Source organism: Notolabrus celidotus, chromosome 3, assembly GCF_009762535.1.
Source record: "Notolabrus celidotus isolate fNotCel1 chromosome 3, fNotCel1.pri, whole genome shotgun sequence".
NCBI classification, from domain to species: Eukaryota; Metazoa; Chordata; class Actinopteri; order Labriformes; family Labridae; genus Notolabrus; species Notolabrus celidotus.
Window position 1 is genome coordinate 15,298,827 of NC_048274.1, and position 23,984 is coordinate 15,322,810.

Sequence of the window (23,984 nt, forward strand, 5' to 3'; positions counted from 1 at the left end):
AATAATTTAAAATAAAATATAAATTAACCAATAAGAACAGAAATAATAGTGACAATACAATTAAATAAATAGGTTAATAATAATATTTAAAGCACTTAACCACGTGCTGCTACAGTTGAGAAGCTTAGTGGATGGCAGACATATAAACCAATGTATGAAAAGTATATGCATGTTCAGTAAACCCTCTGTCTAAACATATGTCACAATTTAACTCTCTTTTTTTGGGGTCAATCGATTTATTCTACCTGCCAAGCCACAGATATACACACTTTGATTCAATACGCTGCACTTGGAACGACAGACACTGTAAGCCTGACTGACAGGTTTGCTCACCCAGAAGCCGCTTAACACTTATTTAATCTTATAACTGGCACTCAACAACATTTCCTGTATAAGACTAAGTGAATAGTCCATGCAATCATTGTATCAACTACGACTATAGTATTTGATTATATAGCTGGATGCCAAATGTTTACCGTTATACCTCAGCATGATAACTTAAATGTTTGTTTGTCTGTTTCTCTTTGCTACTTGGTGACTTTGATGAATTATTGATGATAAATTATGCCATTTCAAGCTAGTCTAAGCAAAAACATCTTTACTGGCTTGTTTTAACATTTGTTTATTCTGTGATCATGTGATTTCCATCTGGTGCACATGTTCTAGGAAGAGTTCTAGGTAAAACCCGCATGGCCGGACTGTACCAGCAAGAATAGAGGTGAGCATTCGAGGAGTGGTTAACTTGTTAACAGAAAAGGTGTGTCCACCCACTGAGTGTGAGTGGAGAGTTATAGCACACACCTCCAGAGATCCATATGTATATATAAACCTGCTGAGATGCTGCTGGAAGTCACAGCAGAGGAAGGTCGAGGCCAAAGAGAGAACTGAGCATCATCAGCAAACAGTCGACACCATGGGGAACTGTGCAGAGGTAATGAGCAGCTTTTTCTGCCGACAAAAGAACACCAACGTCCGCATCAGTCTGCCGGCTGTCTGCTTTGTCTGGCAGTTTGCTATGATTGTGCTGTTTGGAGTTTTCATTCGGTACGATGAAGAGTCGGATGCCCATTGGGTGGAGTACAAAAGGACGCAAAACTTCACCAGTGACATCGAAAATGACTTCTACTTCAGATACCCCAGTAAGTACACCTTCTGCAACATTTTTTGCAATAAAAAAAGAGGATTCCATGTCAGTGATGGGTCAATGTTAATTTTCAATGTTTGTCAGTCACTATGAATTTAAGCCTAGTCAATATTATAGTCAATATGGACCCCCAAAAATCATCAAATTGCAATATGATACTGCACTTATATGTCAGTCCACAGAAAACCACATGGAATACTAAGAAGACTGTTTTTCCTACTAGAATGAAGATTCAAACAATGGAAAACCTACATTTAAGAAAAAAATGCATGCCTTTCTTTTTTACACAAGCTCTCCTCAGATCATGTTATTGGACAAGATATTTGCACTGCACAATGGAAAATATAATTGTTCAGGGCTGAATGCAGAATTTGATAAAGTTGCAGGAGGTAAATGCTATTATGTTGAAATAACACCTTGAAGTTCTCCATCTGCAGGAAAATCGTATGGCCTGCTAGGATTTCAGGGTGTTCAATTTTTAAAATCTGAACTAGTACGCAAACACAAGATCATACATTATAAGTCTGGGATTAATAAGAAAGATTAAAATGTTTAGTTGTTCAACTTAATTATTCCAGACGTTCATATGTTTTCATTAACATATTTGCATCTTACCTCTCTCCAGGCTTCCAGGACGTTCACGTCATGATCTTTGTTGGATTCGGTTTCCTCATGACCTTTCTGAAACGCTACAGCTTTGGGGGTGTGGGCTTCAACTTCCTGATCGCCTCCTTTGGACTGCAGTGGGCTCTTCTCATGCAAGGCTGGTTCCACTCCCTCAGCCCGGAGACTGGAAAAATTACCATCGGAGTAGAGAGGTAAGGCCCTACATCACATCATCAGTCGTGTAGTAAACTGGAAACACCAGAGGAGTGCACAGATGTGTTATGTAACTCAAAGATGGAACAACATTCTTCAACCTGTCAGGGTTTATTATTATCATAGTGGGACGTGGACTCGTACCTTGACAAGTTTCTTTTGCCACAGCTGTCAGAACATGAAATGAAATGTTTTGTCAGGTCCTGCCTGTGGGTGTCCTCGAGGCACACGTGATTCTTCTCATGGGTGTGCGATTTGCAGAATGCACGTTTAAGATCCAGTCACTCAAGTTGGTCCTCTGAAAATGTGGTTAACTCAGGACCGGATGAACTTGTCCAGTCCTGGCCACCAAATTCCAATCTACACCAAATTGATCATATTTTACTATAGAAATTATATTTTTTAGATAATTGTCATTAATATATTTATGAATTTATTTCAGCTACTTGTGTGTACTTGTAGTTGAGTGTTTAAAGCATAAAAAAAATGTAAGTGCTTTTTTACAGAACAGTGAGTGCAGCAAAACAATGAAATAACACTATCCCAAACTTTACACCAGGGGTGTGTGCAGACTCTTGTCACTGAGCCGGCCCTGCTGGGGCACTACATATGCAGGAGGGGCGAAAAATATGTGTGCACAAACACACATTGATTTATTTTATTATAATTATTCATCCGTCTTATCTCCACTGATCATATCTACTTTAATTAGTTATAAGCTATCATACAAATTAATTCCTGTGTATATTTCTAACTTTAAAATAGTACAACACAACGAAGAGGCATCTTATATCATCTAACTCCTTTAAGGACCTGATGGAGAAAAAGATGCAAATACCTACACACTATCTGTCAGAAATACATTTATCAGCAACATTTAGGTTGCGACATGTTGCTTATTTTTGATGGACTGCTTCCTCTCCTATGCAGCTGTCTTATGAAAATTATGTGTGAAATATTTTTCCACAATTTCAGTACCAGAAAAAGAAAATGTGCTTATAAAAAATAAAAAACCAAATGGAAATGCAAATAGTTGATTTTGTACTTTTATCTGCAATGGGGGTTAAGATAGTTTTCTACTTTACACAGCTCAGTCCACCTTGTTTTTACTCCTCCACTGGTTCAGTGTAATATTCATTGCTGCTTAGTTCTTAAAGTTTTCACTAACACAGTCTTCTTCACTGTCCTTTTCTTTGTCACAGTCTGATCAATGCAGACTTCTGCTGTGCCGGCTCCCTGATTGCGTACGGAGCCCTCCTGGGTAAAGTCAGCCCTGTCCAGCTGTTGGTCGTCACCTTATTTGGTGTCACCCTGTTTGCTGTGGAGGAATACATCATCCTCGACCTTCTTCATGTGAGTCTCAACAAACACAGTCATTCCACAGGTGACCTCACCATCGTCCAGTTCTCCTTCAATTAATCCACTGTGTGTTTGTGCTCCCACAGTGCAGAGATGCCGGAGGCTCCATGGTCATCCACGCCTTTGGAGGGTACTACGGTTTGGCCATCTCCTGGGTCCTGTATCGACCCTCTCTAAACCAAAGCAAAAGCCTTAGTGGATCAGTCTATCACTCTGATGTGTTTGCCATGATTGGTGAGTGAACAAGGATTTTTTTTTTTACACCTCATCATTTTTATAAACTCACACATTGTCTTGAAGACGCTGTTCGTGTATTTGACATTAATGTAACTCTCCCCTCACAGGCACACTGTTTCTGTGGATGTTCTGGCCCAGTTTCAACTCAGCCATTACAGACCATGGTGACGGACAGCACAGAGCAGCCATCAACACTTACCTGGCCCTGGCCTCCTCCGTCCTCACCACTGTGGCCATCTCCAGCATGTCTCAGAAGAAAGGGAAACTGGACATGGTAACACTCCTTTACTGGGAAAAGAAAAAAAAACTCTGTGCCATGTAACATCTGCAAGTTTTCATGACTGACTGTTTGTTTTACCTAACAGGTGCACATCCAGAATGCCACTCTGGCAGGTGGTGTTGCCATGGGAACAGCAGCAGAGTTCATGATCACTCCCTATGGTTCTCTAATTGTGGGCTTCCTCTGCGGCATCATCTCCACATTTGGCTATCTGTTTATCTCGGTGAGCCAGTAATAACTTTTGATCTGAGAGTATTCTCTGAGTCAGTGCTGCAGTGTGTGCTCCATCATTGCAGATACATTGATGTGTATTAAATTAATTTAGCCATGAGTGTCTCCGGCTCTGGTGTCAGTGACTAATGCGCTGCTGTTTTTTTCTCATTTTCAGCCATTCTTGGAGAAATATCTCAAGATCCAGGACACATGCGGTATCCACAACCTCCACGCTTTGCCGGGAATGCTTGGCGGCTTCACAGGTGCCATTGTTGCTGCAGCCGCCACTGAATCTGTCTATGGCAAAGAAGGGTGGGTGACCGGCATACACAATCAAATACATGTTACATCTTCTATGCACGATTCAGAAACCAGACTTTTGTTTGCTGACTACAACACAGTAAAGTCAACAGGCTTTGTCTTCTTCTTCAGATTATGACCATGAAAAGCATTTTATTAAAAGGTCTGTTGTTTTTTCTCTAAAGGTTGCGCAACGTCTTCGACTTTGAGGGCGACTTTGAAAACAGATCAGTAGGAACTCAGGGAGGCTTCCAGGCTGCTGGCACATGTGTGGCCATTGTATTTGGACTTGGTGGAGGAGCAATTGTTGGTGAGTTTGGTGACAAATTTGTTACAGTAAAACTCTTAAGTGATCATATAGGGTGAATATTGTAGAAGCACGTTACAGGTTGTAAGATCAGAGTCGGTCGTCCATCAGGAGGATCGGAATGAATGCTCTGACAGCTCTTAAAGGAACAGTCTTTGAAAACAAAAACCTAAATGTGGCTTTCTTTGGACTGTAACAGTAACTAACCCAAGGCCACATAGTTTAGATTCTCGTCTCTTAAAAGAAAAACAGATTTTGAATTTTTTGCTTTTCCTTGACAGGACACTGACATAAAAGCTGTTTTGTTCTCTCTTTACAGGTTTCATCCTCAGGTTCCCGATCTGGGGCGACCCTGCTGATGACAACTGCTACGATGATGAAGTTTACTGGGAGGTAAGAGAGCACGCACTTTGAGTGTGAACACTTAGAAATACACCCACTCTATCTCTATCTCTTTATCTAACCCCACATGTGTGTGTTTCAGGTTCCTGAGGATGAGGAGAGCATCCCTCCTGTGCTGGAGTACAACAACCACATGATCCACAAGCACCAAGACATGTAAGCTCACTCACACCTCATACAAATCCTCATTCAGTACCATGCAACTTATGAAAACAAATGTAATTTTTGTATTTATTTAATATTTATGTTTTTGTGCAACAGATCTGAGTCAAACTTCTCCGTGGACCAGAGTTAAAGCAGAGAGAAACATCGCCCCCTGAATGCAACATGGAACTTGATGCATCTGTGAACTGCAGTAAAAATCACATATTTATGAAGGAGCCACCCTTAAAAATTGGCAATTTTGACACACTCACTCCCTGCTCTTGTCTTGCACCATTAACACCTGATTAATTTGTGTAGCACCTAAGTTAATGATTGGAAGCGTAAGGTTATGAGAATGCTGCACAAACTGGTGAATAATTCTTTTCATTTACTGAAAAATTATTCGAATTCGATGTTCTTTGCAAGTGTGTAATGACCAGAAAATGTCAGGTGCTGAGTGCAGGCGTGAGAAGTGAAAGACACTTTGTTAATGTTGATATGAAGGTAATTCATTACTGCACACAAATGGCTGCACGTCTTTATAGATGATGTCTTTAAAAGAGTCGTGATTGTTAGATGTTTTTATTGAAGGTGTTGGCTGATTTAATTCTTATGAATGAAGAGCTTATTTAGTATTTTATGCAATTGAAGGCAGTAAGTGAACAATCAGAGGAGTTTGTGCAGCCATGCTAGTTTCTTTTTTGAAAAGTAAACCTTATTTAGTTATTTCTTGGAAATGATGTAAAGACCTGAATGTAAATATGATTTATCACATACTTTTGTTTGTAGCGGAATGTTCCTGATCTTAAGGTGGCAGTTTGAGATACTATGAAACAAGTTCCAGTGATTAGGTCTGCTTTAATGTTGAATGTTACCTTAATATATTAAATGTGATTGTAAATGACTGTCCTCTTGTTGTGTTATTGATGTTTTATTGTGAAAAAATGTACAAATGAATAAATCACATGTAACTGGAATGATATAATAAAGTTATTGAATTGTCTAAACAATTGATTTGCTCTCATTTTTACAAGTTATGCAAAAAAAGAAAACACAAAAAAAATGTTGGAAATGATTGAAGAAGCAAAATAAAGGAACATCCAGAATACAAAGTCATTAAATGACTGGTGTGTCTTTATGTCTGTGCTGTAAAGAAGTACGAGTAGCTAAGTGTGTACAACATCTGTTGTAGTATTCACATTACAAAACAGAATAAATAACAGAAAGGTTATTTCTAACACAGGTGTGACTTTGGTGCTCGTCAAGTGCTGATAACTGTGTCACCTGTAGGTTCTAGCTTTAACACAAAACTGTTTCATAAAACAATACATCCATGTTTCTCTATCAAACATGAAGTGTTCTGTCACTCTGTCAGTACTTCATAAGCTGTTGGGTACCTCTGTCTTCTTCTTTGGCCTCTTTTTTTCCTGTTACTATAACAAAATAAATATATAAATAATAGATTGATAATAATAATAATAATAATAATAATAATAATAATAATAATAATAATAATAATAATAATAATAATAATAAAAATAATAAGTGGTGCATATTTAGACTGATGATTAAGTAGCGCGCCCATATAGCAGGCGACCTGGGTTCGATTCCAGTCTGTGGCCCCTTTCTCGCATGTCATTACCCCACTCTCTCTCCATTTCCTGCTCTATCCACTGTCCTCTCCTCTCTAAAATAAAGGTATAAAAAATAAAAAAATTTAAATAATAATGATAAAAAATTATAATTGTTGGCATCATCTTAATTTAACATGACACAAACAACCAAATACTCATCCTGCACTTTCTATTCTTCTTCTTCTTATTATTATTCCTATAATCGCTCTAACTTCCCCTGCTTTAGAATTAACAGAGCTTTGCACATGTCAGATCAAAACCTTAAAATCCTTGATGGCATTGAGGCCAAAAGCCCTAATGGTGGCACAAGAACATTTTTCTAAAGTTAAAAACTTTAGAAATTATTAATCTGTCCTTAAATAATCATTGTGCTAAAATTCATCTTAAGGTAAGCACATGGAATTGATATGAAACAAAACACACCTTACCCTCTTTGACAAGTTTACCACTTGATTGCAGTTCCACTATCATCCCACAGGGTGGAGGTATGAGGTAAAAAGTGTTAAAGGACGCTTGTATCAGTATTAAACAAACAAAGCTGAAAAGCAGTTAAGGCCCTTATGAAGACCTTTAACAACATTTAAATCCTGGAGAAAAGGTTCAAAGCCATTCAGTGAGATGTATTTCAAATACTTTTAAGCTTGAAAATAGTTCATTGTTCTGGTTTGCAGACCACACTTTTTTGTTTTTATAAGAAAAAAAAAAGAAGACAAATATTTGTGCGTAAACATTTTCTTTAACTCCAGTATGACTTATAAATTGTGCTTCTACATACTTTTTCTTTGTGTTTGTTCCAACTGCTCTCTCTGGCTGGGGACCAAACAGCATCCAAAAGATCATGCACGATTTCTATGTTTAATATCATATACAAACCCACATGACTCATGTATACTGACAGCTTATTTGCTGTATTTTCAGGTGAAAAAAACACAAAAACATTTGTTTAGAAATGTAGGCATTTTTTTGAATATTGAAAAACAATACAACTCTATTTATATGCACTGTTTGCAGATTTAATGGCAGTTTTTAAAGTTGGAAAGCCAGAGGTGAAAGACGCAGAATGTCGCAGTAAAATAGAAAACTGTCATTTCCAAGTTTGCCTTCATTTAATGACCTGAAAACACTGAGTGGGTAAATATCAAGTAGATATAATAATTTTGTACATGAAGAATTTAGATAAAGTTTGAATGTGAATTGTATTTACATGAGATCTGTTCAGTTCTGAAGCTGCTTTCAGCTTTGTTTGACACAGTTAGTCTTGTAACAATGACGAGTTAAGGCCTCTGAATCAGCACGAGGTTCAGTTGTTAAAATGATGAAGATCTTTGACTGAGTGCGAATAATCCTAATCTTAATAACAGTCACAGCTTAATTTTGATTTAAGGTTTAAATGCTGAGTCAGAGAATTGTAACAGGTCCCTCAGGTCATCATGGGCCCGCTGTGTGCCTGCAGGGCTCTGATCTCTCTGCTCATTTTATTCTGATGGTAATGAGGCTCGGACAAACCGTCAATAGGGCCATTTCCTGACCAGTCACTGTGACATTAATGAACTCTAAATACACTGGTCAGACATGTGCTTTGTGCCTCTCTCTGTCAGGTGGCAGAAGCTTTAGAGAGAGAAGTAGTCTCTAAGATGCCTGATGGGGTTAACAGGTTAACTGATGGGTTACCTGTTTAAACACTGCTGAGTTAAACTCCTCACAAAGTCTGTTATTAGAGCAATAAAACACTCAGTGTATTTACTCTGTGTCAGTCTTATTTAATTTTACCTGACTATGTGTTTTGTACAAATCTGAATTGCCTTAAGTGACATGAATCAGCCACAATCTAGACTGAAAAACACAAGTTTCAAATTAAAAAACAAACAAACAAACAAACAAACAAGAAATGTGGATGTTGTGCTCAAAGAATTGAGGCTCACAGGTATCTGTTAGTGACTCATCAGTTATGCTTCAGACCTTATACACGCTGCTAATGCTCCAGAATCTGCGACCCATCTGGTGACAGTTGAGTTGCATTGGGGTTAATGTAGGCGACAGTTTGAGCTCAGAAAGAACGGCAAGCAGGATGTTAAAATGGGATGTCTATAGAGCATATCTCTAGAGCATTTTTGTTCTTACTTCCACTTTCCAGACCACTGTGAGTCCATCACTATAACAGGAGTGCATTAACATTATGTGGAGCCCTCATTCGTGTAAATGCCCAAACCCTCAGTGAGACTTGGAGTTGATCATCAGCCATCTCTTGTCAAAAATATATGTCAACACTGAAACACTCAAAACCTTTGAATTTTTACTATGACATTAATGTATATTTAAGCATAAAAAAATAAAGTTCGGGGCCGCTGGTGGCCTTGCGGTCTAAGTGTCACACGTATAGAGGCTATAGCCCTGATCGCAGAGGTCGCCGGTTTGACTCCCGGCCGGTCGACCATTCACTGTATGGCTTCCCCCACTCTCTACTCCCCACATGTCCTGTCTCTACAGCTGTCCAATCCAATAAAGACGAAAAAGCCCAAAAATAAATCTTAAAAAAAAAAAAGTTTGTTTATTTGTCTTAAATTAATTAAATGCATCAAATCAATGAAAACGGCTTGCAGTAATTCCAGTTAATTCACATCACAAGGTCTCTTGGCAAATTGCAGCATGAACCTGTTTAACATGATCTTAGATCCATCATTCATTCTGGTATCGTGATCCTGCATCAGCAAACTCTGAGGGAAAACTAGACTCTGCAGATTGATTGATTTGCAGCCTTTAACCTAACAATCTACATTATGTAGTCACTCAAGCTTTATGTTCTCAAAAAGTTCACAAACATCAGAGATTATCAGTCTTTAGCTGTAATTAAAAAACATTTTTTATTGATGATCGTGTCAAACATAACAACTACAACAGAGCTGTCCCTCCTAAATCACTGCACATTCCAACATTAAAGAGACCTTATGTCAGAGTAGAGTGGACACAGCTCCTCTTGTGAATCATCTGACCCTGGGGAGAGTGTTTGTGAAACCACTTGGTCTGCTATTGTGCTCCTGGGCCTGGCCTCCTCTGAAAAGCTGCAGAAAGCCTGTAATCAGATTAAAGGTTGCTGGGAAGGGGAGGGGGGGAATTTTGAGGCATAGCGAGGAGGTCGTGGAAGTTCTCTAATCAGTACCTGCCATTGAAGTGCAGAAGAGGGGCTAAATAACGCAGCAGGAGGGGAGGCGGGAGCCAAGCTGGAGGGACAAATTGGCCTGTTGTTGGAGGGGGATAATGGGACAATGAGGGAGGGGAGAATAATCAGGGAGTATAGCGGAGGAGAGAATAGGTGCAATGGGAAAAAGGAGGAGACTGAAGAACTCCAAAGGCGGTGGCCTTGAACCATCCTGCCCTGGTAATTATATCACCTTTGTGAGCTGATTGGAGCTCACTGCAGAGTCCATCTGGGCTCTTAGATGGGTGCTACAGCAGACTTTTTCTCACTGTCCTCACCAAGCTGATGAAGAGAGAGATACCTTTTATAGACTAAATGAAACTCATAAACTCTCTCCTGACAACAAGTGCCTGCCTCTCAAGAGGGTCAACATGCCTCATGAGGTCTCACTTGATTGTTATGCCGTTAAGTCGTCTTATTTTACAAAGGAAAAAAGTGCACACAGAAACGAAGATACTTCACTCTTAAAAACACAATCCCCCTGTTATCATGCCATCTGAATTTGTAATCTATTAAAGAAGTTATACTAAGAGAGCATGCTGATCCAGAACCTGTTATAATGATGTCTTATCACAAGACGACCTGCTGAACTCCACCTATCTCTTTGAACGATCCTTTCTGTCATTGTGCTTACTCATCAAACTTCCACTCCCTGAACAACCAGCATCACTAAAGACCAACCTCTACCTTTTTATTCATTTGACAGGAGTCCATTTGTTGGGGTCAAAGGGGAAAGTCTCAGGGGGGACAACCTCGCAAGCAGCACTGCTGTGGAGAAGAAGCAGAGAAATCACTATTCATAGCGGGGGAGTTCTTTGATTGTGGCACAAAGGCTACTGGTTCCCTGCTGGAGTGAGAGAAGAAGAAATGAGAGCTGCTTTAAGACATGTGCGATGAATCCAAACTGAATGCTTTAGCTAATGAGGTGCTCCACCTGCCCCGGAGCTCTAATAACTGCATGAGAGACTGATCGTAATAAGCAAAAGGAAACTCAATGTAAGGTTATTCTTCTGCTTGTTCATTACATACGGCCAATGGTTGGAGATAATTTAATGTGTACTTACTTTCAATGTGCAATATGAAGCATGCTCAGATGTGTCCAATCGTGAGGGGGTTTGACCAGTGGTAGGATTTTAGACAATCCTGCACTCTGCACAGTCTTGTTCATGAGCACCACATGAGAAAGTGTAGAAGATGTAAGCACACAAAGTCACAAACTTCAAAGAGTGACATCCCTGTGACTACATATTCGTGTAGGCTAGGGTTCTACATAGATTGTATGAATTAGTCTCAGTGCTGTCACCTACTATTTTCAGAAATGTTATACGACCTAAAGATGCCGGTCGCCACATTGGAAACTATCCTCCTACTAATCTAGATACCAGTATAAGAGGTGGAGTTGAGGCCATAGCCTTAATGCCTGCCAAACAGCTACAACATGCCCACCTGTCAATTAAAATTAGACACGCCCCCAATTATGCCGACTTATGAATGACCCTTAGCCCTAAAGTGATCAAGAGATGTGTAATGAAAAAAAGAAGGAACACCCCACACAGCTGCCACAGATAAAATTAGCTATTTAAAACCAAACAGTTTTGTCCTTCAAGCTTTAAGTAAGTCCAGTTCTGCTGTAAAAACATGCATTTAAAAATGGAGCTCAATGAGGATTCCTTGGAATGGAAATGTTGTTTTTTGCACACACTCACTGGATGCATTTTTAGTTACACTGCAGGTTGCCACTTTGCTCTGCATTAATACTGCAATAATCTGCATCAACATTTCCTCAAAAGGTGCAGAGTGAAATGGTAACCAGAAGACAGTTCTTGAATTTGTATTGGCCGGTAAAGAGAGCTCAGTGAGACATCATCAATATTTTGCAGACAGCTTCATCGTCAGTTTGGAGGGAGCTCAGAGTATAACAGAATGTTTTTTTCTAAACCAAAATTTTTTTTGTTTGATAATTAGTACTGATAACAAAAATTAATTGTCACCGTAATCTATTTAAGGTGTTTTAAGTGCAATGATCTAACTGTTGATGTATTGATTGATAGTTATTGGTTTTAAGTTTTGCTTATCTTTTTTTATGTAAATGTTAGGCACTTTTTTTTTATCCCAATGTACTGTGTACAATGACAAGGGATTCTATTCTATTCAACCAACCAGTCCTGTCAGGTCAACCTTTTGATAATTTGTTCTCCTTGTTCTGTCTCAGTGCATTTTGTTTCCCTTTGCCATACTTTTATCAGCAAGAGCACCTTCAGGGTCAGTGGATCCACTGCATGGTACTGATTTAATCCTCTACCTTTTCATTCTACTTCACAGTAGAGGTGTGAAAAAATATCAGTACAGCATATATACTTTGACCTCCAATATGATATTGATATTTCAATTCTTAATATCGATATTTTTGTTATAATAAAAATTCACATTTTAGCCGAGTTGGAACTAAAATAAAACTTCAGTATTTCAAAAGCAATAAAGTGGAAAGTTGTTTTTAATCAAATAATTTGGACTTAATTTGTCCTTTCAATTCTGGGTAATATTGTGTGATGTACATATACACCATCCCTACTTTTTCTTAGTTTACTGTGTAGAATATTGCAATATATCACAATATATACAGTGTGCAATATTGATGTCGTATCGTGAGGTTCTTGGCAATACTCACCCCTACTTCACAGAATAACAATTATAACAATAATTCCTTTCTTAAAAGATTTTTAAGTAAAATAACTAAATAACATAATTAACAACTAACATAAAACCGATTGACTTGCAGACGACTTTGAACAACTTTGGCAGGATAACATTTTCTTACATGGCTTCTTGAAAGCATCAATTAAAAAATACATCTTAAAACAAAATGTGTTGTCTCTGTGGCCTTAGACTGCATTTACTGTATTGGGGAGTCTCTTCAGAGACAGAGAAAGAATAAAGAAGTTTGTGACAGAAAGATTTGAAAGGATTACTAAGATATACAATAAAGACAAGTGCATGCAAAAGCTGCTTTTAAAAGACAGGAAGTGTGAATTCAGAGTTCAGTCCTTCTCGTCCTCCTGTACCTTTGCAGGAATGCATCTCTGGAAACAAAAAAACTGAAGGCTTTTACTGGAGAGGATTTATGACAATCTTTACCACAATACTTTACCATAAAGCTCCATCAAGTTCAAGCTGATGAGACATACTGACAGAGAGGGGGCAGCAATCCCACACTCAATCATCAAGTGCAAAGAAAGGATGGGAGGGAAAGTTATGGAGGAAAAAGGAGGGAAAGAGGGGAGGCAGGAGAGGAGGGGGAGGAATGATTCTCCTGGGAAGGGAGGGTGTTTGGGTGAAAAGCAACAGCATATGTATTGTTGGAGGCCCTGACTCGCCACCCTGGAGAGCTCCCTGTTCCCACGGTTTGCTCAACAAACAAACGCACCCCCACAATACACACACACACACACACACACACACACACACACCATGCACCCGCACGCAGCAGTGATGTCATTAATTACCATCAAAATGAGCATGACAGCAAGCAAGTGTGCGTGCGTCTGCCAGCGAGGCTTTGTGAGTGTGTCTATGTCTGTGTGCGTGCGTGCATGTGTGTGTGTGTGTGTGTGTGTGTGTGTGTGTGTGTGTGTGTGTGTGTGTGTGTGTGTGTGTGTGAAGCAGAGAGAGGGAGATGCAGGGATTGAGAAAGAAAGAGACCATTGTCCATTCTGAAATAAAGAAATCTCCACTGAAGCATTGTAAATGGAAAAGGCAGAAAAATGGACCAAATTCGTGGATCTTTGAGTGCGAGCTGGGCTGTCACATCTCGTCAGAGCCGCACAAAACCTGATGTGCACACACTGGCCTGCCCGGACACAGAGACACACTGTGGCCCTGTGATTGTGTCCTCTCCTCGTGAAATACAGCCTCTTTTCTCCCAGCTCTGCAGGCATGAGGATCCTGTTTTTAGGATCTTTCTGTTTGTGCATGTATGCATGTGGGGGAATTTTGAAAATGTCTCATTACTTATCATAATAATATATCTTTGTTTAAATCTTACACATCACTGTTAAGTGGGGTTTATTTAAGCAAGCAAGTGATACATCAGTATTTATGTATAGAAAGGTAAGGAAGGAGAAGGTCAACCTCTAATTAAGGGTGTGAAGCAACATTATGCAGAAGTTTGGTTTGTGCATTTTCAACCCCAAATAAAGAAAAAGTATCTTGCTGTGATTATCATCTGTTAACATGTTTTCTATGCTTCAATACATCCTCAGTAAATTGTACAACTTTGTACAACCGATCTGCCTTGAACAGATACGCTTTAGCAGACATCTATGTTTACTTTTTAGACGCAAAGGTTTTAAATTGCATTTTAGATTACATTTAATTTGTAATGTTATGCAGCTGCAGTTTGTCTGAACACGACGGACTTGAACTTGAACTTGAGACACGACAGGCAGTCCAAATTAAGAGAAAAACTGAATACAATGACACAGTGGCCAAGAACCTTACCTTGCTTGTTAAATGAAAATAAGCAGATAAATGAAAGCCAGAAGATCAAATTGGAAAATGTATCCTGAGTGATCCATTATTGTTTTAAATTTCCTGTAAATTCATCAATTTAGGATTTTTTATGAAACAGAAAATGCTAACCTAAACATAGATCTTAAAGAAAGGTGAGCCAAAAAAGGTTTGTCGACTTGGGAGAATGAATTTCTGAAAAAGGTCAGCTTACCCCTAATCCAGTGTTCAGTCTTTTAAATCTGGACTAGAGATACTGAATGCGAATGTGCAGAGTTCTGATGTTGCTAAAAACCGTGCTTGTTCATCGCTGAAGCACACAGGTGATTTTCTTGTTTTACTAAAATACAGCAGAGATGTAATTTGGTTGTTAAGACGGAATATGGAAGCCCTCAGCAGACGTGCATCCATACATTTACTTTGTTCTCCTTTAATAACGAGTCTGGTTGTTTCCAGAGATCTTCAGTTATTTGTTTTATAAAGGAATAACAAAGCTGCTTCTTCTGATCATAATAGACCAATTCATCTCATCGTCTCTGGATAAGAAAGTATGTTTTCTCATGAGTTGGATAATCTTCTGGCACTCTAGAATACTAAATAATAAGCTGGTCACTGCGATGGGCCAGACCATGAAATGCCATTATGCCATGATGCCATTGTCCATATTTAATTTGTGCTTTTGCAACTTTGAAGATACGAGTTATGATCATCTGACATTACGATCACAAAGTGATCCTTGAACCATTTATCAGAAAATGGGATAAGGAAGTTGCAATCTCAATAAAATCATTGATACTACTCGTTATCGTTAAAACAGAGTAAATAAAATCTGCATAAATCTGTTTCATGGGATTTTTCCTATCACAAATTTAGAACTATTTCTGGGTCCGAGTGTTCTCAAATAGTTACCAGAAACCAACCAAAGATGTGTGTGTGAGTTAGAGTTTGAGTGTGAGAGGGTGAGAGGGTGTATGTGAGCTCTGCGGGTTTTTGTCACGGCCTGGCTCGGAGAACAGAGCTTCATTAGAGATCATTAGTGTTTTTTGCAGAGTGGGCCTCTGTGAGCTCTGGTTGTGCAGTGAACCAGGCTGCAGGCTGGGATTGTTGTCAAAAGTGCAGCCATGAACGCCGGGTATTTCACCTCATCAGAGTTTGCTCAGATAATTGCTACTATTTGATCTGCACTATGTGAAAAGAAGCCGTGTTAATTAGACGCTTTTGATTGGGACGTGAAGGGAAGAGAGACAAATGTGAGCTTTGTTGCACATTTCTCCTCTCAGGGTTTGTCTCTCTGCAGAGCTGGAAGGTTTTTGTGCCCCAAACTTTGATGAGCTTCTTGTGTCAGCACCGGTCACTGCGCTGAGTTTGGGAAAAAGTGCATGTGTGCCCCATCCTGCATTTCATCTCTCATCTTTTATGAGGCCTCACAGTGGTCTGAAACAAAGCCCTGCATTCACTGGGTGGAGGAGCTTGACGGATGAAAGTGGTTTACTTATATGTATGGTTATGGACCTCATCAAGGATCTTTCTTATACATCATAAATCCTTTAAAAAAATGTAACTTTACCAAAATTTAAGTTTATATTTATTTTAATTTGGGGCAAAAGTGGCCTAGCTTTCTATGTTTGCCCCATGTACAGAGGCTGAGTTTTCTGGTTCGACTCCTAGCCTCGACCATTCGCTGCATGTCTTCCCCTACTCTCTACACCCATCATTCCCTGTTTCTCTCCAGCTGTCCCATCAATAAAAGTGCCTAAAAAATATAACTAAATATGTATTTATTTTAATCTCTCTCAAATCCTCATATTGTATATTTAATTACATAAATAATACATCCATATTTTCTTACATCCTTTCAAGCTGCTTTAAGATTTTCAGTTGTAAGTTCATGTAGAAACATCACTGCTGTGTAGCAACTTCTCCTTATCTGGTAGAAAACACGCACACACATAACTTTAAGAAACACAAAGCTGGGGCGGTGGTGGGCCTTTAGCGGCCTAAGTGTGTGCCCCACATACATTGAGGTCCTCGTCGCAAAAGTCGCTGTCCCGATTCTGGACCATGACCCTTTGCTGCATGTCCTCCCCCACTCCCTTCCCACCTCTTTCCTCAGCTGTCCTACTTGATGATTAAGGCAAAAAATAATAACTTCTAAAACAAACTAAGAGAAAGAAGGTTCCTGTTGTGTGAATATACTCATTGTTTGTCTTCAGGTGTGAGAAGATAGAGCTGATAATGAAAGAACTTGAAGTGAGAGCACACAGTGTTTCACACCAGCAGGTGGTGCCACAGTGACAATGACTCAGACTTTGAGCTGAAGGCTGATGACTGAAATATTTTTTACATGTGAACTGTTTTCAAATTGTAACAAGTCAACAATTTAAAGAGTTCAATCTTTTACAAGACATGATGAATTACTTTGAATAGTCTGTCATTAGAGGAAGTCATCACACCGAAGCAGAAGATATAATCTAACAAATATCTGTCTATGACAACACTTAGAGAAAAAAGAGACGACCTGCTCGGAGGTCATTTGTAATGTTGGTGGTTCACAGAACAGTTACGTGTCTCTTTCTTCCTCTCTTACACTCCAGGGCATTTTCTTGTGTTTCTGTGTCTTAATACTAATTGAGGGATTAGTTTGCACCAGGAGCCTTTTTACATTTATAACCTACTTCAGTAGTAAATCATACCTCAGATAAAAGGTATTTTAATTTGCAAACTAATTAGCACATGCACAGACATGATGCAGCCACAGACATGCATTTTGATCTGTGTAGTACTACCTCAGGTCATCACTTCCAGACACTCATGTTGTTCAGCTAGTTTGACAAAAGCCACAAACAGAGGCGTACACTACCAGTCAAATGTTGGACACACCTTCTCATTCAATGTTTTTTATTTATTTTAATTATTTTTCAAAACTATGAAATAATCTGGTTCTAACATAATATGGATTACAACAGTAGTCAAATAGGGCTACTCATTGTGTACTAACCCTACCTCTGAACAACACAACTGATGGTCTCAAACACATTAAGAAGGCAAGTCATTGTACAAATGAACTCTTGACAAGGCTCATGTTAATTAGAAACCATTCCAGGAGACCACTTCATGATGCAGCCTGAGAGAATACCAAGAGTGTGCAAAGCTGTCCTGAGAGAATACCAAGAGTGTGCAAAGCTGTCCTGAAGGAAAAAGGGGGCTACTTTACAGAATCTAAAGTTTAAAACATATTCTGGTTTGTTTAACACTTTTTTGTTAATTAAATAATACCATATATGTTCTTTCAGAGTTTTGATGTCTTTGATATTAATCTGCAGTGTTTCAAATAATTAAAATAAATACAAACCCTTGAATGAGAAGGTGTTTCCAAACTTTTGACTGGCAGTGTACATTAAAACCTACAAAACCTGTAGGAAATATTTCACCTCTGTCCTTTCATTCATTAGTGAAGCTTTGTTACAAGAATTACACAAAGTGCCTACTGCATCTCATGTAGACATTAAAGGGGATGACGTTTTGTAGAGACAGAATATGTGGGGTGTAGTGTTGTAAGTGTACTGCATACAGAAGGGGCAGGGCTTAGAGACATCCAAACTTTGGACACTTAAAAGTCCTTAATATAATCAAACACAATCAGTCTCATCACTTAGAGTTTTTAAAAGTCAGACTGTATATTTTATAGTATATCATAAAAATCAAAGCTGTTGTATGCTGTTTTAATTTTTTTTTTAAGTCAAACACCATTTACATTCTTGTCAGAGAAGAACACTCTTTTAATTCTCAATCACATCTTGATAATGCAGCAAGTAATCACGTATGAAAAACCAACCAACTCTCACCAGATTTTGGCATTAGTGTTTGGCTAACTTCTGTTTTTAAAGGTTAATCCGCATTCATGTTAGCACTGGGAAATACATCGAGTTATTCACACATGTATAGACAGTGGTGGACATTTCATTACCTGAGTTAAAGCATAGATACTCATGGTTAAATATCACTCCATTACAAGTGAGAGTTGCTCAAAGTAGTCCTTGATTTTAAGTACTGGAGTATCACTGATTCACAGTCCAGCAGGACCGGTGAGCCATGTATGAGTGTGACAGTAAATTTCATTGAAGACTACAAGATCAAGGCATTTTTTCCTCTAGAACAGCCTCATGGAAAACAGAGAAGTCTTTCCTGTGTTTAAAAAAAAATCTGCGTTCACATAGATAAAAGAAAATGGAAGTATAACACTCCAATGAAATACCATTTAAGAACACAACACTCCTTCAACAGCGTGGTAAGTACAAAGAAACAAGAAGACTATGACGAAGGCACGCTTGCAAACTGCTGTCTTTGTCTGGGGAAATGTTAATGAACTCAGCTGCAAAAACACAGCTTAGTAGTCCACCAATATTGTTACTATCTTCCTATTCGCCTATAGCTATTTGACTGGGAACGTAACATGGCGGGAAAAGAGGTGGGGTTTTCAAAAAATTCTACTCTTCCAAAAGTTTGCATTGGCAGCAAGTGGCAACCTCCAGTCTAAAAATCTGAGTCCAATGTGGAAGTGTTATAAACTGCAGTTCATCAATGATCCGCTTGAGGCTGGCTCCAGAAGTACCGGAAACCACATACACACCAATTCAAAAAATCCGATCTTTACAGCAGAAATGAACATGTTTACAGCCTGGTAAAAAAGACGAGTGTAGTCTGGATAGATCATTTATCAATCGGAACACACTGTAGGGGGGGTAAATTGTTTCATAACGCAGTAGTTTTAAAGATATTTAGATTACGAGGCTTCCAATTAAGAGGCACAGCTGACTTCATTGATAGGCTGGAATACTGTAGCTGTTGGCTAGGAGGCTCAAAGCCCGCCTCATTACCTCACACTAGCTCAACAGCAGCAATATGGCTCCCACCGACGATTGGCCTCAAAACAGCGCTTCAGAAACAGATGGGTGACGTCACGGATACTACGTCCATTATTTATACAGTCTATGGTTGGCAGTCACCAAAAACGACGTGTCCATGTAAACGTATAACCAAAAAGCTACTTCTATTTCTGTTGAAAATGTTTTCATGTTTCCAAACCAGCTATTCTCCGATAGATCACATCAGAGAGCACATAGCTGAAGCCCTGTAGGATGCCCTCACAACCTGGTAGCTAAGCCCAATGGGACTGTTAGTTAAAACAACCAACAACGGGAGTGATGCTGTCAAAGGGAAAGAATATATAATCCTGCAAATCACTCAAATTATAAATTTGATAATAAACATTACCGCTCATGAGTGAAGTTAACTGTTTTTTCAAGATTGTCTCTGTGTGACATAAACATCATTATTTTACAAGTTAACTGATCTAAACCTTCCACCATCGTCAGTGTTTTTCTTTAGCTTCATGAGATTTTCATGTTTCTGACTGAAGACTGAATAATAAAAGGAAGAAAATCTCTCATTACGAGGAATGGAGGCTTATTTAGACGCTTAAAGAGAACTTATAGAGCCGCAGAAGCCCCTTAAACCTGCCAAATAAGGAGCAGTGCTGATGAGGTGAGAGGCAGAGAATGCCTAAAACAAACTGTGGAGGGGCTCCAGCAAACAGCCAGGGGCTTCAGATATATTAAATTACCATGATTGGGGACTTAAGGCATGCTTAGAGCCTGTTTGAGAGGCTGGGGAGCCTCAAAGCACAGCCATTCATGTCTGGGGAGCCGGGTCAATAGGTTGGGGAAGTTCACAGGACCTGATTCTATTCTTATGCAAACGCAGAGTACAAGACCTAAAGCTCACTCAGTTGGAAGATATAAATGACTGAAGCATCATCTTCAGCCCTCCATACACACACAGAGCTACTACAGCTGCCTGCTCGGCATTCATGAGGCGGAGCTGAGACGTCTGAGGGAACTCTGAACATCTCATAAACTACGCTGACAGTGGCATGGACATGAAGTCACTGAGAATGTCTTTAAAAATCTAAAAATAATCAAGAAGAACTCTTTGTATACAGTACCAACACGTCTTCTTTTCTCCTAGATACAGTGTTTAAACTTTAGTTTCTCAGCTTTGTTAACCTTAACTCTACGAAATGAGACTCCCATCGACTCCTGCCACAATAACATCTATCTGTATCTGCTGACAGGTATAAATCTGAGCTGAATAATGAATTTACGCTCCCTGAGTGCCGTGAGAGAGAACACCTGCAGCCAGCAGCTCCTCCTGTTACCTCTGTCTGATACTTTCACATCAAATGCCACATTTTTTTTATAGATTAATCCTAATTTTTCACAGATTCAACCACATGAGGAATAATTGATTTAACTTCTGCAAGATTCAGATGTGCTTGAATTTGTGTGCATCTTGGCAACCTTCATTAAACATGCTCAACTGATGCAGCAAGCATCACACAAGGATGCATGTCCCATGACTTGAATTCACCACAACTTGTGAGTTCAGGTCAGGACATCAAAGAGGCTGCTGTCTAAACTGCTACTCTAAGTGTAAGTAATAAAGTCCTCAAGTCACATAAATCCGAGAGGTCATTCGGCTTGTGCCGGGTCAGAGTGTGTCCCAGAAGAGTGAAAGGTCATGACTCCTTCTGTCCAGCAGCAGGCTGCCACTCTGTGGACACAAGGTCTGAACAATGTGGACGACAGGCCACTAATCTACAACAAGCCATCACAGACAGACAGGCTAGATCAGAGGCTGTGTGTCACAGTTAGTTCATGTTATTAACAGTCAAATAGGTGATTTAAAACACCCTCATTAGATGATATGACAGACTCAGATATTTAATGTTGGTCTCTCTGCAGATATTACACAGGTGAACAGGAGGTAGGACCATATCGTTCTATAAGTTTTATCCCCAAATAAGTATCCAACTTATCAGAGCAGGTTAGTGCTAGTCTGTCACCATTCACCTTCTTTAGTGCATAGTTTACTGTAAAAACTGGAATGCAGATATGTCACTCTTGTTTTTAGGCCTAATTTTGGTCTGTTGGACACAGTTTGTAAAAGTCAACAAGATACAACATTTACATCCAATCAACACTTTTTTGTGCCTTTTGTCATATACGTTAGCTAAGGCCTTTCAACTGTGTTTCTCCCCTCTTAGATGAAGTGGAAGTTCTGTATCCTTACACAGGGAAATGATAGTGTTATGAAAATAATATTTCTAATCTTGTGCTCAAATCAAAAATGAAAAAAAAAAAACATGTAACAAGCGCTGAAATCCTATTCATCCCACTTTACACCCACCAAATTACATAAGTTATGATGTCTATGCTGTGTTCCAGGTCTTAAGTCATGCAAACCTCCTAGAGGGCCATATTTAAAGTTTTAAAAGTATTTGACAGCCCTTGACCTAAGCATGATAAATGGAAGATCAGCGCTTGTCATCCATTTCTTCCATTATTGATTTGATCACAATCAAACATTTTAAAAATCTATGTTGTTCTTCTGTTTTCAAAGTTTTACTTTCATGTTGAAAAACAAATGATACACGGATTCTTTTGCATTCAATTGCCTGAAAAATAGTGCTAAGTATAATGAACAAACATACTTATTTTAAAGCATCCACAAGCACACTTAGTTTCAGGACTATAGATAACATTACAAGCGTATCTTTTAAACTAAAGTATTACATTAACAATGTATTACATAGAACAGGTCTATGTTCTATGTAATAAATTATTACTTTTTTATTTATTATTAGTTTATTTGACAGGGGCCATGCAAAACAAAAACTGTCAAGCCAGAGTTAGCTATAAGCTAATTTTCATCTGTGGTCTCTGGGCAGGAAGATTTAAAATAATGTACAATACCAATGATAAAAACATACTAGCATTTAAAACAATACATAGGCTACTGAACACAGTCCATCACTAATAACACATTAAAAATTACATTTCATTGTCTCTAGTTTGATGCATTAAGAGGATGAAATCAGTGATCACATGATTGTTTTTCCTTGAGCCATAATTTCAGTTTACTTTTAAAAACATTGAGGCTTGTACAGTCTCTAATGTGGGTAGGAGTTGAATTAAAATGTTCTGCTGTTCTGACTGAAAATGCAGACTGTCAAAATGCAGTCTTCCTAAGTTTAGCTGAATAGTTTCCTCTTGCTGATGCCCTGCAGCCTGTTGCACCAGCTGTGCGTAAGTTCAAACGTAGGCTAGTTTGAACAAAATTTCTCATTTAGGATGGAGTTTACACTTTACTAACCTTTTGTGCATTGCACCAGCTGAGATAGTTCCAACATCAGCCTGAGTTGCAACTTAATTCTTACACTTAGCTCCTAGTAGGTGTAAAGTCCTCCATAGAGTATCGGCTGCCATGGTACGTCATTTTGAAAGGTGGGATGATCTGGAGGATGAGATACAGAGGGTTCTCCCAGCTATATGACGTCTGCTACGCAATATCCAAGAGAGAGATTCCATCCTTTGGAAAAATATGATGACCAAGATTTGCCCTCCTGAGTATTAACATATGTTATAGTTGATCATTTTACCACTCGATGTCACTTTTATTATACACACCGTAGATTAAGGCTTTAGGCTATAGTTATCACTTTACTTTAGTTTGATTCAGCTGTTGGTCAGTTCTGAGATGATTTCCTCTGAATGGCTGCTGGAAGTGTAGAAGTCATATCTGCAACATGGACATTACGGTCTACTAGTTAAGATGAACCTTACGTCTCTGTGGTGCAACCAAACAACGACACAACTTAAGTTGCAAACTAACTAGTTTCAACGTTTGGTTAAGGGTGAACTTTACACCCTAACTTAGGACACAACTTACACACAGCTGGTGCAACAGGCTGCTGGTCTCCCTAAGATTGTTCCTGCAGAGTAACACACCTTGTTTAAGTGGTGGTGGGGCCTGATCATGAATTAGTTTATACATCAGACGCATATCTGCATAACAAAGAAAACTGTCAAAGGCCATTAAGTTATATTTCGTAATGATGTTACAGTGGTGGTAGTTCCTTGGTTTTTATGCAGTTTTAAGTGATTGTTTGTAGAGGGTGTATAATGGTTTTAGAGTGGTTGCACCAGCCTGAGACCAGCTCGTGACACAATAAGATAACATTGATTGGTCTTGTCTGACACTAAAAACTTGTCACAGAAGCTTGTTTTTTTCCCCAAAGTTGTATGAAGTTGAATGAATAAAATAAATTTGGTCATTTTTTAGGAATATGCCGTATTTGAGGATCAAAATCCCCGGAATGCAAGCAGAATCTCACTGCTTTATCCTTTTGAGCAGCTGCTTTTGTCTGCTGTCTCCAATTGTTCATCAAAGTAAATCATGACACTTCCAAAATTTCTCTAATATTTCATTTATTTAGTAAAGAGCAAAACATTTCATTGAACTTGTTTTGATAATCTCACATACCATGATGCCATATTAATTGATACAAATATAAATATAAATGGTAAAAACAGTCAGTTTTA

At 38.9% G+C, this 23,984-nt stretch overlaps 1 protein-coding gene across 1 annotated transcript; it reads left to right on the forward strand.

The window, feature by feature from the left end:
* Nucleotides 1–576: 576 nt before the first annotated feature.
* Nucleotides 577–6,174, forward strand: rhcga (Rh family, C glycoprotein a). Its single transcript, XM_034679489.1, has 11 exons — nucleotides 577–1,139; nucleotides 1,770–1,962; nucleotides 3,166–3,316; nucleotides 3,409–3,556; nucleotides 3,667–3,833; nucleotides 3,925–4,062; nucleotides 4,228–4,364; nucleotides 4,538–4,662; nucleotides 4,979–5,052; nucleotides 5,144–5,217; nucleotides 5,323–6,174. The coding sequence occupies exons 1-11, from the start codon at nucleotides 914–916 to the stop codon at nucleotides 5,354–5,356; spliced, it is 1,467 nt and encodes a 488-aa protein (XP_034535380.1). The 5' UTR covers nucleotides 577–913; the 3' UTR covers nucleotides 5,357–6,174.
* Nucleotides 6,175–23,984: the final 17,810 nt, after the last annotated feature.